Source organism: Strigops habroptila, chromosome 19 (genome assembly GCF_004027225.2).
Source record: "Strigops habroptila isolate Jane chromosome 19, bStrHab1.2.pri, whole genome shotgun sequence".
NCBI classification, from domain to species: Eukaryota; Metazoa; Chordata; class Aves; order Psittaciformes; family Psittacidae; genus Strigops; species Strigops habroptila.
In genome coordinates, this window is record NC_044295.2 from 174690 (window position 1) to 192799 (window position 18110).

Below are 18110 nucleotides of genomic sequence, written 5' to 3' on the forward strand. Positions count from 1 at the left end.
TCCGCTGTGCTCAACAAGAGAGGCTATCAAAAGGCTACCGGCAAGTCAGGGCACATGTATGCAAACAGGCCTGGGAGCATCCACAGGGAGGCAGGGAAATTGTGCTGTGGAGGGTTATTTTTCTCTAGTATGCTTTCAAAGAAGAAACACAAAGAACAGCCTGGTCCTATTTTTTTTCCCCCTAGTTCTCCTGCAGTTCAGTCTCTCTTCTAGAAGGAGGTACAACCTAGTTATAGCCACTAGAAGCTTCTCTTCTACAGCCCCAAAAACTTGAACTTCTTGAAAAGCCCCAATATTCCCTTCCTCTACCTGAGCTAACAGAGCTTTAGCAAAGGGCTACGGCTGTCTCATGTCCCACATTGGGAGCATACAGAAAGCAAAAGGCAAACCAGCACAGTTCAAGCTGGAGGACTCAAGAATCAAGACAGCCTTTGGCTAAATTTGCTTAGAATGCCTCCTAGGATTTTTACCCTCTTCCTATTCAAATTTGCTTATCATGAGAAAGCATCATCTCTTCCCTAACAAATAAAGAACAGAAGCTGTTGCTGGAAGAAAAAGACAGAAGGCTGGTCAAAGGTTGGCTACTGCTTCAGCTGCCTGCCCAAGTCCTCAGCTGTACTCTAATACCATTAGCTACTCACCCCTCCAGAGCTCAAATACCAGCTCTGGGGCACAGCAGGTACCAGAGACAACTCAACAGCTACCAAACCATATCCAGGACAAGCTCAGCCAATGCTGGGTATTTCATGCTCAGGCTTTAGTGAGTAACACAAACATGTGTTCCCCCACACCTGAACATCAGGGACATTACTGACCATGTGCTCCACGACTTGGCTGCTGCTAAATGAGCAACATTGAGAGCTGGGTCTTAGTCAGGTGGAAGAACATTCCTGAAACCAAGGCAATTGGTTCCTCTTCCAATAAAATTGCCATTAGCCACTACAGTAGAGATTTCCCTGCAGAGCTTCATTCACCTGCCTAAAATTGAAATTCTAAACACAAGCAGGACTTTATTAAAATAGGCAGGTGATGACAAACTACAAATGTGATGTCCCAGATCACAGTGGGATCCTGGGCACCACACAGGAATTTTGATTAAGTTTATCTCCCCTTTGCTGTTTTCACCAATGCAGCCCAAATGTCAATACTATTATGAGAAACCACTGAACACAAATGACTAGCAGTGCAGACATCTCTACCTCTTTCAGCTTACCTTTAGGCCTCCAAATCAAAGGTCATTCCTGTAACATGATACTTAATGATGCAATTTAATGACATATTGTTAGAGGCTGAATAAATATGTTAACAGGAACTAAAATATACCAAAATGGGAAACATTCTGCATGTAACGTTAGACAAAAATCATAAAAACTGGTAAAAATGGGAGAGTTACGAGTGTTACCAAGAGAAGTCAAAAGCTATTTTGAACCAGAATGTCACTTACCCAAAGACAAGATCAAGTTTATTTGTTCAACTCTCGCTAGTCACTTTTTTTGAGAGATCAGAAGAATGTTTGAGTATAACAGGGATTTTCTCCTTGGGAGTGTAATTCCCCTTTTAATTAAAATCAAAGCATTCTGGTGTGATTGTATCATTGAGATGAACCTACTGGGGAAACTGCAGGGATGTGAAGTACCGATCCTGCACACACCAGGGAGAGATGCTTATCTTTGCACATTCATCTTCAAGCAGGTTTGAGACAGATCAGGGTTCCCAGACTTCACCTGCCACACAGGCAAAATTTCCCCCAAAATATAGCTGGATGGAATTTCCCCCTCCTCTCATCCTGTAAACCCAGAACTACTCCAGCCTACACCACTGCCTCTAGTTAATCTTCCTGTTGCATTTATGTGCTACCGACAAGTAGCAAGACTCAAGTAACTTGTTTGTGCAAAGCTGAGACAGGACAAAGGCTACACCTAAACCAGAAGGGTTTATTTTAAGTGGACCCTTAATATCCAATTTCTTGATCTATCAAAATCGATTGTCACTGCAAAGAGAAGACAACCAAGTCAGTAAGGTGTTCCTATAGCTTTCTCAGCATTCTTTCTTTGGCTGTGAGAAGTTTAATGCACGCATACATAAGGAGATAATAACTAGATTTATTACGATGGCAGGACATTTATCAGTTTCTGATGGAATTTGATAAAAATGAAAATAAATTAGCTTTAGAGAAGCTCCCAATGGAATGCCTTCAGCTACACAAACAAAATTAGGACTCGTAGAAAAGGGGATTCTGATAGGAGCATCTACAAAACAAACCCATCTTGAAAAGAAGTCATCACTGTAGCAGAAGAGTAAATGCCCCTGCCTCTTAATAGAGGAGCTACAGGAATGCCGCTACTTTAAGATGAAGATTATGCAGAGCTGCTGGATGGATTGCTGAACACAGCAGCTGATGTTTACAGGCATTTCCCACCTGGATGTTAATAGCCATAAATCTCACCAGCATTTTCTCCTTTTTGAAATAAAGCTGGATCACTTCTGTCTACTTAGAAAGTCAACATGATGTAATTTGTAAATGCCTTATAGAACACTTACCCACACAGCATTACAGCATAAACAAGTATCAACATAACAGGGTCGCTGGGATGTCTCACGGCCTGGTTTTCCAGCTGGACTAAAACCGTGGTTGCCAAGTGGTGATGGTGCCTGCTAACTAACACCACACCTGCAGCCAGATGAAGTAAGAGCAAAAGTCTTCTCAGTACCTGACTATGGCAGAAATCCCTTGCAGCACACTTGGTGTCAAGCCCTTTCCCTCCCTCCCAAGCCTGCCATCTGAGACGTTCACATTTCCACCTTCCTGTGTCGAAAGAGCAAACATTGTTCTTTTTTGGCCATGCAGAATTTTGAAATCTTCTCTCTCATATCCCTCCCACTGGTCTCTTTCCAAGGCTGAAGATCTTCAAGCCAATTCACTCTGTGTACAGAAGCTTTTCTGGTCCAACCATCATGATGACTTCCTCCAAAGTGTTTCCAGTTTTACTGCATCCTTTCTGATACAAAGGCCAAGACTGCATTCAGCAATTCAACATGTGAACAGATTACAGGTTTACACAGTGGACCTAGCAGTCCTCCCCAAAGAAAGTGCACACATAGGTCTTTAGATATGTGGAGGAAGAATTAAGTGACCAGACTCAGCCTCACTGGCCACAGGGAACCATGTACTTCAGCGTGAGTAGAGCACTTCATTTTATCACCATATCAGGAGGAAGCATTGATCCACTTTTCAATTAAGAAAAGATAACAAAAGAAAATACCAAGTTCAAACTGCTAAATACTTCTTTATACAAATGAAGACTTCATGTGTTATGTGGCAGCTGTTATGAAGATCACTGACAAATGGGCAGGAATAGGAAATAGGAGGAGGAAAAGAACAAGAGGCAGCCCTAAAGAGTATTAGACATTTGCAGATTACCTGGACATGAACTTCAGCCAAGAGCACTCAGAGTGGGTGAAATCATCTCAAAGTCACTGAGATTTGGACAGGGTGGGTAAGACACTGGGAGGAAGAAAGTGAATGTCATCCATAATGTTATAAAGGGAAAAGGAAGGGAGCCACGGGCTTGGACTAAATCTTCAGAGATCCCTTTCAATCTCAGCTATTTACTGATTGTGTGATGTAGCCTCATCACTAACTTAATTCCTGGAAAACTCTGGCACAATATCTTTTAAAGTAGGTAGAAAAAAAAAAGGATGCAAGAAATAGCCAAAAGGAATTTATTAGGTCAGCCTGAGACAACTTCCCTCTAGGAAAGGGTAGAAGGTCACACACAAAGGGGTTGAGAACTAGATGATCTGGGGGTTGGAATTAGATGATCTTCAGGTCCTTTCCAACCCTCACCATTCTATGATTGTATGAGAAAACAAATACAGCAATAGAGGGAGACTTAGACTTTCATAAAGATATAAATAGGTCTTATAAATCTTCATAAGCATGTAGGAAAAACACAGGCTGAACGAAAAACACAAAGTGAATGGAAAAAAACCCCTTCAAACTTTAAAGCACAACGAGAAAGGAACCAGCCTGAAATTACTGGTATGCAGTGCTTTTATTAATAGCCTGGAAGCTGGAACAGAATACACCTATTAAATCTGCACATCACAAAACCAAGATCTACAAATAAACTGACGGGCAGGATTAAATTCACTTAAAACCAATGTAACTTGATGCACAAGTTTCTAAATTGGGGTAGGAATAATTAAATGCATGTTGCAAAACCAAAAAAATCATCCTCGTGAGGATTATAAAGAGGCACATACACTGAGGGACATACAACAGCCACCAACTGAGCTGGAATTGGTGAGCACTTCAGCTGCTGTGCCCTGTTTTGGCCATCACGTTTCTAAGCAGTGAAGAATGACCAAGGGAAGAGAAGCAATGATTGGTGATCCAGAGGTTATGAGAAATGGTTTAAGAATCTGAGATCTTGAGAATACTGAAGAGAACAAACAGACAAGTATGTAAAAGCCTCATCCAAAACCATAAAAGAAATAAGCAATATATGATGAACTGCTGCAAGTCTGAGAATAGACACTTGAAAACTGTTGATGGAGATGCTGGAAGCAGCGCAATAGGCCTCCTTGGGAGGTTCTGCCATTTCTGTCACCTCAGTTACAGGTTAGACATGTCTGACACCCATTCTTTCGTTAAAATGATCCTATTTTCAGAACAGACTGCATGAGATCCTTTCCATTATTATTCCTCTCTTATAATATCCGAGTACTTCAAGAACATTAATGTATCCATTTTTTAGGTAGCTTAAAAGACAAGCCTCCACCTCACAGGCAGAACCCAAGAAAGAGAATAATACCTGACTATCTGCTAATGTGAGTGTTCATCTTGTGTTTTATTAATACTTTTTATACACTCAAAAATACAGAGTTCCGAAACCAATTGATCCCAAGAGCTCAGAGGACATGTTAAGAGGGCTACCAGGAAATAGAAATCAGCTTGGAAAAGTCTGACTGCACCTACTTAGTGATGGTAACAGGAGAGGATGAGGAATTTGGGTTCTATTTCAGTCTTTTAAAAGGATTGTATCACCAAAGATTTCTATACCTGTTAATTAACTGTAACAACATGTACATCCAAAATATGCTTTTTCAGTGGCCTTTACAACAACTCATGTGCCACAAGTCAGAAAAATCACTTCCCTGCTCAAAGTGCCCTGCAAGTGTAAAGTTCCTTCCATCAAAGTATCACTCCTGGGAGGTCTCAGAGGGCACTAAGAAAGAAGTGGCCTTTTTGTTTCAAGACACCTTCCTGAATCCTCATCCAGATTTCTTTATTTCCATTTCTGCTGGGAAAAGCGTGGGTAGGGAAAAGTAAATTGCCCCTTAGGCAGCAGGGAGCTATGGCAAGGTTTAATGACCAGCTGAAGCTGAGCTAAGGCTTCTTTTCTTGGATAAACCAAAGATTGTAGCATCAGAGTAGCATTTACACCCTTGGATGATACGGTTAACTACTGTTGATTTATATGCTCCAAACCCAGAACATTCCTTGGAAGTTAGATCAACCACACACAAATTGTAAGTAATCTTTGAAGGGTCTATAGAGCCTCTCTGTAGTTACAGGACAGAAATATTTATTGCATTTGGCATGGGAGTTGCAGTCTGCGAGCACTGGGCAAAACCCAGATCTGGGTGAGCACTAGAGCACCAGATAGCAAGCAAATTCCTTCTTTTCCTTTCCCAATAAATTATATACAAAGGTGAACAGCTGTCACGCTGACATTTCAGATCTGAAATATAGTTAAGAGCAAGTTATAACTAAGGCAAAGAAAATGAATGTCAGAAAGGTTTGTTTTTTCACATTTCAGATAAGCTCTTTAGCCCTGGGGTTCATCACATTGCTGAGAGCTCTCCTGGGAGCCTACCTTCTTACCAGAAAAATGCTGCTTTGTGGAGTATGTGTGTAAACACGCACACGTAAGGGTCTATGTATTTATACAAATACTACGGCATACCTTTAATTCATTGCCCAGGGTAATCAAAATAGTAGTGGTCCTTCAGAGGATCTTTTTCTTCCCGTATTAAGCAACACCGATTGACAGGAGGAACCATCTGAGCAGCACATCCTGCAGAGCAGCTCCACAACCTCCCCCTGCAGCAAGGATTCCAGCCTTCTCCAGAGGTACCTGGTGGAGATGTAGGTCCTCCACGGCAAAGGTAGCTGCTGCACGTCACTCCCAAGGAGTGCCCAGCTGACAGGTTAATTCAGCTAATGATAATACCGAGGGAATGCAATCGTAGGCTGACACACGACTGCTTATTGTACTGCCAGATTGCACGCAGCCAGGGAAGTTGAATAGGAGAAGCTATCACCAAATCACAGAATGGTTTAGGTTGGAAGCGACTTTAAAGATCACCTTGTTCCAACCCTGCCACAGAAAATGAAAACTAGCTCTAATTATCTCTAATCTACTAACATATTTCTCATCACAGTCCAGTGACACTGATGAGAATTCCCAAAGTCTACATCTTTTACCTTTACATATGGCCTCAACTAAGGACTCTGTACTGCAGCCATGAATATATATGATAACTGCTTCAAAAGCTCATAATATTTCAAGTCAGGGATGCTGGTCCTTCCAAAGGCAGCTGCCAGCAGCATTTCTGAACTGGACACAACAGAGTATATCTAGGTAAAAGCCAACATCATTTCTCTCATTTCTTCTCTCTGCATAAATATTTAACAAATTTAAGTATTTGATACTGTCAAGCAAAACCAGAGAACTTATGACTTGCTCACGGCTGCAAAAACCCAGCGACCCAAGATCAGCCCCCAGAAGTCCTTGGCTATCAGATGGATGTGAAGTGAAAAAGCTGGAGAGAGAGAATTGTGCACTAGTTGGACTTGGCCTGCAGGGTTTCTCCAGTGTTTCCTCCTAAGCGTTCAAAACACTAAGAAAAGACCTAACGTCACAGGGAAGTTTAACATCAATTCCACGAGCACTGGAAACAGCCACACACAAACAGGACATAAAAAGGACATGGAGCTGTTGGAGCGAGTCCAGAGGAGGGCCACGAGGATGATAAGAGGGCTGGAGCACCTCCCATATGAAGACAGGCTGAGAAAGTTGGGGCTGTTCAGCCTGGAGAAGAGAAGGCTGCGTGGTGACCTCATAGCAGCCTTCCAGTATCTGAAGGGGGTCTACAAGGATGCTGGGGAGGGACTCTTCCTTAGGGACTGTAGTGGTAGGACAAGGGGTAATGGGTTCAAACTTAAACAGAGGAAGTTTAGATTAGATATAAGGAAGAAGTTCTTTACAGTGAGGGTGGTGAAGCACTGGAATGGGTTGCCCAGGGAGGTTGTGGATGCTCCATCCCTGGCGGTGTTCAAGGCCAGGTTGGACAGAGCCTTGAGCCACATGGTTTAGGGCAAGGTGTCCCTGGCCATGGCAGGGGGGTTGGAACTAGATGATCTTAAGGTCCTTTCCAACCCTTACGATTCTATGATTCTATGATTCTATGATTCTATGACCCATCTTCTGAGGAAAATCAGGTTTGTAATCAAAAGCTCAATCGCTTCATTTGTGGGGAGAGGGAAGGTGGATCAAGAAATATAAACATACACAGAAATTATACAGCTACAGGTTCCAAGTTTAAATCTGAACCCCCAGAGATTATATTCAGAGAACACCAGCCATAACATCCCCAGCCACCTTATGAGACAAAATAAGACACCTGCAGCTGCATACTGCTGACTACAAATCCAAACCAGCACCATTTATCCGCCTGCCAGCACATGTTTACAAAGTCATGGGACTGCCTCTCCTTCCCCCAGCCCTCCCCCCAAAAAAGTTATATTTAGAACCTGAGCTTTCATTTCACAAACCCCAGGGCATGCCACGGCCTGTGCATCCTCTCCAGCACTTCAAATCTGACCAAGCACAGGTCACACAAGATGCTCTGTTTCCCAGGTGAGAAGGACATAGGTTTATAATGCAACTGCCAGGACAACAGATATTTAATATATAGAGCAGGATCATTAAGGCAGAATTTCCTTTGACCTATATAGACAGCTCAGTAAGTCGGGAATAGGAGCATTCAGTCTCGCTGCTACAAATAAATGCAGCATTCAAAAGAATAGGGAGAGTTTCAGCTCCAACAGAAAAGTATTCACTTAAACCATGTATCTCATTCATTCAGTGTTGAGTATTCATGTTGTTTCTTTGTCCCCTTCTACAGCCAAGTAACAAGAGGAAGAAACACATTCAGAGGCAACAGGGGAAGAACAGGCTTTGTTAGTCTATTAGATCCCTAAGAAACTGCCATGTTATAGCATTCTAAGGCTGTTAGTTGATATCCAGTCTTTACAAACCAGAAGCAGGCTGTATCCTGTACCCCAACCATACTTCTCTGGATTGCACTCACCCATTTGCTCCACAATTTCAGGTGGAAAAACTCGAGAAGCAAAAGCTCGCCGGAAAATGTCGGAGAACTCTTTGTCCAGGCCCCCAATGCCCATTTTCTCAAAGTTCCAGTCTGGGTTGATGATAGACTGGCGGTTCTCCTTGGTCTTTGATTTACCTGCAAAACCAAGAAATCATTCCAAACACAGAGCACAGCAATATACAGCAAACAGAAGTACAAACAGCAGAACAGTTCTACCAGGGCAGACCCACATCCAGCTAACTTGATGTTTGGTCCTAGCAGATGTTAGCCAGGAGAATGCACTATGACAAAGATGCAACGGCAATACACCAGAGACTCCTGCTTAGTCAGTCAGCTATTTTCCCAGCTTTCCAATTGCCCACTTCAGGGATTTCACGAGCCAGGTGTTGCTCTTATGTATTTAAGGATTCAGAGCAGGTTTCTCTGCCACAAATTCACCTAGGTGCCCTTGGACCCATGTAAACTTGGAACCCAGAGTGCCCTACAGCATCTCACCATGCCTGCCACTGCCTGCACAACCAAACAGCTCATTTCATGTTTCTGAACCAGCTCCTACCAGCTTCATGTCATGTCTCCCAAGTCCTGTATCTGAAAAGGCAGTAAATAATCATAGAATGGTTTGGGGTGGAAGGGACCCTAAAGCTCCTCCAGTTCCAACCCCCTGCCACGGGCAGGGACACCTTCCACTAGAGCAGGTTGCTCCAAGCCCCTGTGTCCAGCCTGGCCTTGAACACTGCCAGGGATGGGGCAGCCACAGCTTCTCTGGGCAACCACAACTTCTCTGCATAGTATCAGCCTCTGTTCTCTTTCGGGCTACCTGGGATGACAAAAGGTTTGTTCTGTGTCCTCCTCTGAGATGCCTTTTGCAGGCAGAGCAGTCCTTGCTTGTTCTTCCTTCCCTAGGCAGCAGCTGCTCCACACTTGCATGCTCTTGTTCTCCTTTCAGTCTCCTCTATTTCTACTACATCCTTTGACAGACAAGAACTGCACGCACTGCTTCTATCTTAAATACAGGTACAAAATTATATTCTGCTTTGTTCATATTCCTTTATTAATAATGAGTAATAATTCTTAACAACAGGGCTCAGGCTGCTACTGAGCGTGGGTCCAGCATCTCCTTGAAACTATCAGACCTGGGATCTTGGCCCAAAACAGCAATCATTTTTGACCGAGGTTAGGAGTGTTTTTCCTCCCACACGTCCCTTTATATTTATTTATATTGAATTTCCTCTGCCATTTGATTTCTTAGTCACCAAGATCCATAAGAGCAAGCTTTGTCACCTCATTACTCACCCTTTTTTCCAGTTTATTCAATAATTATAAGGAATAGCAAAGGCCCCAGCAGATTCATGCTGAACTCCTCTGGCCCTGGCTATTTACTTCTACCCTTTCATCACTCATTTACTCATGCCAGGACCTTCTCTCTTACAGATCTTTGTTCAGATTCTTTTTAAAGAAACTTTGATAAAGAACTGTGCTGGAAGAGCTTTGCAAAACAAGCAGCCTATGTCAGCCCTTACGCCTGTACTTTCTGATTCCCATGATGAACTCTGGTGAGATCATGAGGTAGGGCTGATCTTCCCAGTGTACCACCTTTCGACTGGTATTCACAAGTTTAATTCTTTATTACAGTTTCTATTGATTCCTTCGGTACAGATTTCAGGCTCAAAGATCTGTAACTCTCTAGACCTTCTCTAGAATACTTTTGAAAATGGGCCTTATCTCCCCTAAAAAGCCAATGGGGGCAAACTACAACTGTGCATTTTGCTGATTTGTTCCACAATCTCTTCTACACATACTCCAGGTTGAGCCAGATTGTGAGTTAGCATGAGTTAGTCCAGTAAGTACACTCAACCGACGTTCTGGTTTAGCTGAATTACACTGCTACTAATCTTGGACTAAACACACCTGGAATCAGTATTTCAATTCCAAGTGCAGCAAACCAAACAAGAACATGCCTTTTACTAACATCTTAGGGACAACTTTGTAGTACGTATAACATACAGCACCACCACAGCACTGTGCAGGGCAGCAGTGAGCATTTAATTCACTGATTACTGTGTATTTATTACCTCATTGCTCCACTACAGCTTTTAGATCAGATCACTGCGCCAGGGATGTTCCTCTTCCCATGGAGCTTAGCCTACACTCCCCCCTTCTGGCTGCAGCTGATCACAATGAAGTTCTTGCAGACTGAATTCAAACATCAGCCATTGGTTTTATAACACATCGTTTTATGCTAAATAGGAGAAATAGAATTGGCTTGCTTTTAATTATTACAATTCTTTTCTATTGAAAAAAAGAAAGGCCCTTTATTGAAGGCAGTGCTCCATGACACTTACTTGACTTTTATCTCCTCTCTCTGAATTTAATTATTCAGAGCTTTACAATTCTCTAGAGACCAACAAAGCACTTTAAGTACCTCTGCCTCAGATCAATGAGGAGATTAAATAAAGCACCAAGCTGACAGAAGTAAATTGAGGCATAAGCAACTCTTGTCTTGTCTGCAGACAGTGAAATTGAATCACCAAGAATGATTCCTATTTCCAATCATTCAGCTTTCCCTCAGGAACACTCTTCACACCTATACATGCTAGGAGGAACATCACAGGTGGCTTTGAATATCAACCAAGTAAAATACGTGGACCTGTTGGAGCGAGGCCAGAGGAGGCCACAGAGATGCTGCGAGGGCTGGAGCAGCTCTGCTCTGGAGCCAGGCTGAGAGAGCTGGGCTGGGGCAGCCTGGAGAAGAGAAGGCTCCTGAAGGGGAGACCTTATAGCAGCTCCAGTGCCTAAAGGGGCTCCAGGAAACCTGGAGAGGGGCTTTGGACAAGGGCCTGTAGGGACAGGACAAGGGGAATGGCTTTAACCTGCCAGAGGGGAGATTGAGATGAGCTCTGAGGCAGAAGCTCTTCCCTGGGAGGGTGCTGAGGCGCTGGCACAGGGTGCCCAGAGAAGCTGTGGCTGCCCCATCCCTGGCAGTGTTCAAGGCCACGTTGGACACAGGGGCTTGGAGCAACCTGCTCTAGCGGGAGGTGTCCCTGCCCATGGCAAGGGGTTGGAACTGGAGGAGCTTTAGGGTCCCTTCCAACCCAAACCATTGTAGGATTCCATGATCACTGCTTGCCCTGCTGCAATAAACTGGATTACGTTAATACCTCAAGCTGTTTTATCAAAACGCAGTAAAAACTAAATGGGCTGTAATCATGTAATCACAGGTATGAACTAATTGCCCATGCAAATTTCCCTTAGCCTTCTTAAAACCTCTATCTTTGTTAATATGCTTAATTACAGTCACCTACAATGCAACCTATGGACCTCAGGGCAGCATCAAAACTCAGCCTCTGCCACAAGCTTCTGCAATGCTGGATGAGTTGAATTCCACTTTCCTCAAGTGGCTACTACCCTCACATGTTTAATTTCTAGTAACAAAGTACAGGAAAGCAGAGCTGTGCTTTGAAGCCTACTACAAAAATAATCAGCATTGAAACTCAACTGAGTGCTCACTTGAGCTGGCCAGGTTCCCTGAACCCCCACTCCCAGCAACCTTCACCTACCACTTCTTACCTGTGGAAAGAGCAGCAGCAAAAGAAGTTTCTTAGCTCACGGATTACAGGAAGAGGGAACAAAATAGGAAAGGAAAATAAGCAAAACAAAAAAAGATTGTGATTCTAGTACAGGACTTGAGTCACACTCAGAAAAGAATCCCCAGAGCCATACTACCAGCAAGGGAGGTATTTGCAATTGTAGGCTTGGTTACGATCCTCCTCTTCAACACTGATAAGGAACAGCCAGACGAACAGAGCATTTAGTCTGGACAGCCACCAGTCCTGCAGGACAGCCACCAGGCACACACAAAGCCAACTGCAGAGAAGGGGCCCCCATTGCCCACTCTGTGGCCCAGGTCCCCATCACTGAAGCTGGTGGCTCTATTGGAACAAACCAGATTCCTCCCTAGCCCTACACCAGCCTTTAATTCAATGTGTGGAGGACACAGCAATTATTCCACCATTTCTTTGCTAGCGAAGGCTGAAATTGTACATGAAGATCTGGTTTGTTGAGGTTTTAGAAACTGTCTCCTTAGAAAAAGTTCAGGTTTGTTCATAAGCTTGCTGCGTAGACAGTTAAACACCCCATGAACCCACTGTGCTGTGCTCTGCAGCTGCCACCAGCTTCTGAAGAGCAGCACTTTCAGAAGTGAAGAAAAGCCAAGTGCTCTTCAGAAGCTGCCCCCTCTTCTTTAAGAGGAGATTTCATTACAGATGGAAACTGCAGAAGCTTTGCACTCACTTTTTGAAATTTGGGCTACACATCCAAATAAGTTCTTCATTTCCTATTTCCCTGCTGGTTTAATTAAATGTAATGAGAGCAGTGCTGGCTTGTTGGTGTCCCTGAGAAACAGCATTCTGGAGTGTTTAAAGAGTTAAACTATTTCAACTAGCTGCTGTGTTTTGCTGGATCTACTGGTCCATTGTGCCCTTCTAATCTAGGCCTAGGAGTGCAGGTTAACTTCTCTACACACCCAACTCAATTTGGTGCTGTCAGGACCTCTCGAAGTCACACTCACCATTTCTCCTCCTATCTCTGTCTCTGTTTTAGATACCCCATGGTGATACGTGTGGAATACACACCCCAGAACTGCTCTAGTATGCTGGTCACTTGTAAAGCTTCATAGTGGGAGGACGGTGATGTTTATTGAGCCCCTGTTTAGAAGCAGCAGAGTCTGCTGCAGGGGTGGTGTCTCCTCAGTGCAGTGGCTTTCAAGAGAATGCCGAGCACCTACAAACTGCTTTCTAAAGGGTGGCACAGGTTCCTACGGGATCGAATCCAGTCATTTGCCTAACCATTCTATGATTTATGATCTGCTAGTTTAAACAGATAGCTGGGAGACATTCTGAGATGCAGTTTTCAACGGATTCAGTCAAACTGATGTAATCAGAAAAACAAACTTTGAGGCATATAAGTCTCTGAGGCCTGAAAAGCAGCAAATTACAAGCAATATTTACCTCTTTAGAGTGGCACTTACCAATCAGATTGAGAGAGGAGTTCTCAGCTTTTTCAAAGGCCACTTGACTGTTTCCAAGAACCAAACCAACCTCAATCTACAAAAGGGAGGAAAACAAAGCATTACATTAAATCATTAGACTCAATTTCTTATAGCTCCTTAGGTATCTCCAAGCACATCTCAGAAGGCAAGAAACAGCAGCGAAGGCTCCACTACAAAACTCACTGGAAAGAAATACCAACCATCTTCTCTAAAAGAACATCATTGAAAGCAGAAGCTCCTTGTCTTCTCTGAGGCAAATGGCACAGCCAGATGAAACAAATGTGCAACTTCTCCAAATGCCAGTAACCTAAATTCCTCCTGGTAGCAAGATCTGGTCACTACTTGGATCTCTGCAGTCCCTAGGGAAAGAACACGAATTCCTGTAAGCCCACCTTTTGCTTTTTGCTTGTTCCAGACTCTCCTTTGAGAATGCTGGGGTCCATAGCTTCCATGTCCTTTACCACCATGCCAAACAGTTTGTCATTAAAGCTGAACACAAGCTGTGGAAAGAAAAAACAGAAGGCGAGTTTCATTCATTCAAAAGCTAAAAAGGATTTTGACAAGAGAAAAGAAATAAAGGATTTTTGAAGAGAAAGAACCCTGAAGACTAATTTTACCACCCAAGAAATTCCATGTAGATTTTACCCTGTAAAGGTCTGGTGGACTGAACGTGTGCTTTTCATGTCCTATACTTAAAAGTAACAGACCAAAAGTAGCAGAATATCAAGTCAATTGGAAAAACTCAAACAAAAATTCTCTTTCCAAGAAAAGCTTCTCTTTCCCTCCCTTCTCTCCCCAGCTAAATGTTCTGTGTCATCTCTTGCATTTTCCTCTCTAGATACTGGGGCCAGGCAAGAACAATTTTAGCTCAAGCCTTTGGACCTTTCACATTTCAGTTTGACAAGGATACCTCAAAATCAGTGCTAGAGTAATGAGAGACAGAATGAATGTTATGAGAAGCAGGGTCTGTCCCACAGAGAAGCAGGCTCTGCACAATTCTTTCCTGCAAGATTACACTTCCAACTGACTTAAGGCCCTGAGAGTTGTAAACTACTATGAGAGGCAGACCTCGACCCACCCTGAGAATATGGCAAACCAGAGGCTATCACAGATGTTTGCAGGGGCAGAAGCCCATCTGCTGCAGAGCTGAGACGGCTCAGTTACAGGGACATCAGTTTTCAGAAGTCCCCAAAATCTCTATTTTACTACTGGAGTCCTTAGAGTAGCAATAAATGTTATAATAAAATACACAGCACTTGAAAGGTGCTACTGATAATTAAAACTGGTGTTCATTTTGCTCTTATACAGAAGAGAGACAACAGTTACTCCTCAGAAGATTCCAGGAGCTGCCAAGCTTATATCCAACCAGGCCACACCAGAGAGAACTCAGCTGGCTCAACCCCTGGGAATCTTCCTTACAAAGAAAGATAGATTTCTTTAGATGAGGAAAGGGCAGATTTTAAACTACTCTGCTCATGCTCTCAGTGAAAGCCACGCTGGTTCAACTTGCCACAAAGAACCCATTCCCACAACAAACCATCTCTGCCTATGAGCTGTCCTCTGCAGCACAGAGATGGTACCCAGGCATTCTTCAGTATCTCCCATCACTGCAGCACAAAAGCATGTGCATGTTACTGAAGACCATGTTAGACTTCAAAGGCAACCCCCTACCTGCTGGCCCACAGAGAAGGCTTGGCTGTTGAACTGCTGGATGAACTCAGCAGCCATCTTGTCTGTGTCGTAGGGGTTGGAGTCTATGTTCTTCTTCTGCAGGAAATCAATCTCAATGGTCATTGTGCCAATACACTGCTTAGTCTTGTCAAAAGTGTATAAGGAAACTGTTAAAGAAAGAAGAAACAGCATATTTCAGAACAGCACAGTCCCCCCCCAATATATTAAAGATACTCTAAGTTGGGCAGTACACATTCCTCCACCCTGAATGAGCACTTCATAAAATTGAATATATTATTTCTGACCCTTACTTCTCCTACATCCATGTTCTATTACCAGATCAAATATACAGCAACATATCTCCACTGAAAATCCCTGCATTTCTTTAAAAACTCTAATATAGCCTCCTTTAAAACAGCTCAAACACCACACAAGCTTTGGGGATGAGGACAACGAAAACACAGATGCTGTAGTACCACAACAGCTGTATCTGCAACACACTGACCAGCTCTTCTCCAGATGTGTGCAGTAATATAATCTATCAGGCTTCTACAGCCCAGAACAAAGCATTAGTTATCCCTCATCTCTGACACAGAGGAAACAACCCCTACCCCAAGGGTGCACTTGGGCCTATCCTAACATGCCCCAGGTTTCCTTCAGTAATGCAGAATCAACTGAACAGCCCTCAAAAGGGGACAGAGAGCAAAGTGGCATGGAAGACATTGCCAACTGCACCTAACCCACACAGGTGACCAAGTTACATCAGTCAAAAACAAGAGGCCACTTAGGGCTGCTGCTGCTGCAGAAAAAGAGATAGAAAGGAAAGCAGAGCATGGGCCACAAGTTCAGGGATCCTGCCCTAGCACAGCTGATCAGGACAGGCTGTCACAAAGCAGTGAATAAGGGAAATTAATATTTCCCATCAAGCCTCTTGGCAGTAGAATGATTCCAGAATAAACCTACAGATGCCTGGGAGGATGTGATGTCAAAACAAGCACCCACCATGCTATGATACACGATTCGTTCAAACTAAGAGAATAGGGAGAGCCGGTCTCTTGCTTAACCTGCTACTAGAAGACACAGAGGTCATCACAGCATGCACATTTAACATCCTTCCTGGTATAAGAATAGGCCACTCAGAAATGACCTGCCAAAAAAAGATCTTCCAGGAAATAAAGATGAAACAGCAAACCACTTCCTGAACTCAGGTAGGTCTACTACATCAACCAGTTCTTTCAAAAAGGGATATGGCAGCAGATTATCTCATAAGCCATACTAATGAAGGAGAGACTTCCATCCTGCAAGGGCACAGCAGGAGTTCTTCTTACCTTACAGGTTACATCAGGGCAATTGTTTCCTTTTACTTGCCTAACCTCAGGGCTTTGTCAAACAAAGGATTCCAGAAAGAATATCAGTCCCTGAACCTGATCACATCACAGAACTGAGGTGTCAACTGAATATGAGTAGTCCTGACATCAAGGACTGAATGCTGGGGATGCCTGGTACAGAGGAGAGCAGTGATGCACCACTGGGGATGCAGAACAGAAAGCAATAGACAGCCTCAGCCCCAAAAACCTGTAACACCTTAGAAACAGAGGGGCACGCTGAGGAGGTACCAGTGACCTCCCAGTGTGGAGAATGCAGCTGAAGCAGTCAGCCCCCTGCTCCAGATGTGCATCTCCAACTGCAACAGGACCTGACATCCAGTGCAAGACAACAACATCCACTCCAGGCAAACAAACAATATCCACTCACCTGGAAAACCTTTACCATATTATTAGGGGCTCAAGGAGACTGTACCACTAAGCACGGGACTCCATTTAAAACTGACATTTAAAACATAGTTTTCACATTATTAAGGGAACGAGACAAAGAGACAGCCCTGGTAAATCACTACTTTCATGAATACTTCTCCCTACCTGTAGAATAACTTTACAAATGCTTTACACTCAGCAGGGAGTCATATGACATTTAGTCACTCTGCATAAAATTACTGCATTATTTTTCTGAACACATGTTCCCACATAGTTGGTAAGTTTATAGCAAGGTCTGGTACAAGTACAATCACAAAAGCGCTCTTAGTATTCAGCTAATCGTGGTGAATACTAGTGCTTCCTTCCCCAAATAACTTCAGCACTAAAAGGCACTTATCTGTAAGGCAGCTGGCACATGTCACTGCCCAGTAAACAAACAAGGGTGAGAAACATTAATTTATGGGTCTCCCCCATTCATTATAGGTTATTCCTCAGTTTGAAAAACAAAACCAGATCAGCTAGCAAAAAGAATTGGCTTCCAAGCAAGATCTGTGAGGCATCTACTTGTGTAGAGGGGCAAACAGACCCACTCTAGACAAAGACATCAGACTTAACATTCAAGATCCACACCCACAGACTTGCTGAGCCCAAAGGAGCTGGGAAAACAAACAGCCAAGGAGTGAGATTCCCCTACTAGCAGGTGTATGACATGAACAGTCAAAATAGTCCTCCAGGTTTTGAAAACGTGGAGAGGCAGAAAGCCTGCAGACACAAGAGCAACTCCCTTTCACTAACGAGGGCCTCATATTACCTGAAGAAGGGCTGAAGGTCTGAGATGTTTCCAATTCAGTTTCGCTTCAGTATGGAAACAGAGAATGCAGCTTTTATAAAGGTAGGTCACCATCATGCTGCTGACTGACTTACCATCTATCTCTTGCCCGATGGCGAGTCCAGCCCATTTTCTCTGTCAAAACAAGACAACAGCTTCACAAATCCTGTCATTTGGCAGAACAAACACCCCCTCAGAGACAGCATCCTCACTCAGAAAAGCAGCTCCCACATGAGAGCCTTAAGAAGCAGCAAAAAAGGGCAGAATGGGATCTTACAAAAGACCCCCAGTTTAAGAGAAAACAAGTCAAAAACATGGAAGCATTTCTATTAACAATTCTATTTTCTAACCTTAGGAATTTGTTCAGTTCAACCTTCTTCATATTATTGGTTACCCCTTGTCTCAG

The 18110-nt window shown here is 43.5% G+C and overlaps 1 protein-coding gene across 2 annotated transcripts in view; it reads right to left on the reverse strand.

Annotated features, from left to right (window-relative positions):
- NSF (N-ethylmaleimide sensitive factor, vesicle fusing ATPase) overlaps positions 1 to 18110 on the reverse strand; it is a 66112-nt gene that overhangs the window by 28122 nt on the left and 19880 nt on the right. For both annotated transcript variants that reach the window (XM_030508753.1, XM_030508752.1), the window contains exons 4-8: positions 17800 to 17839; positions 15122 to 15288; positions 13843 to 13950; positions 13430 to 13505; positions 8383 to 8538 (exon numbers count right to left, since the gene is read on the reverse strand). In XM_030508753.1, the coding sequence (XP_030364613.1) occupies positions 8383 to 8538; positions 13430 to 13505; positions 13843 to 13950; positions 15122 to 15288; positions 17800 to 17839 (547 nt within the window). The remainder of the gene's footprint in view (positions 1 to 8382; positions 8539 to 13429; positions 13506 to 13842; positions 13951 to 15121; positions 15289 to 17799; positions 17840 to 18110) is intronic.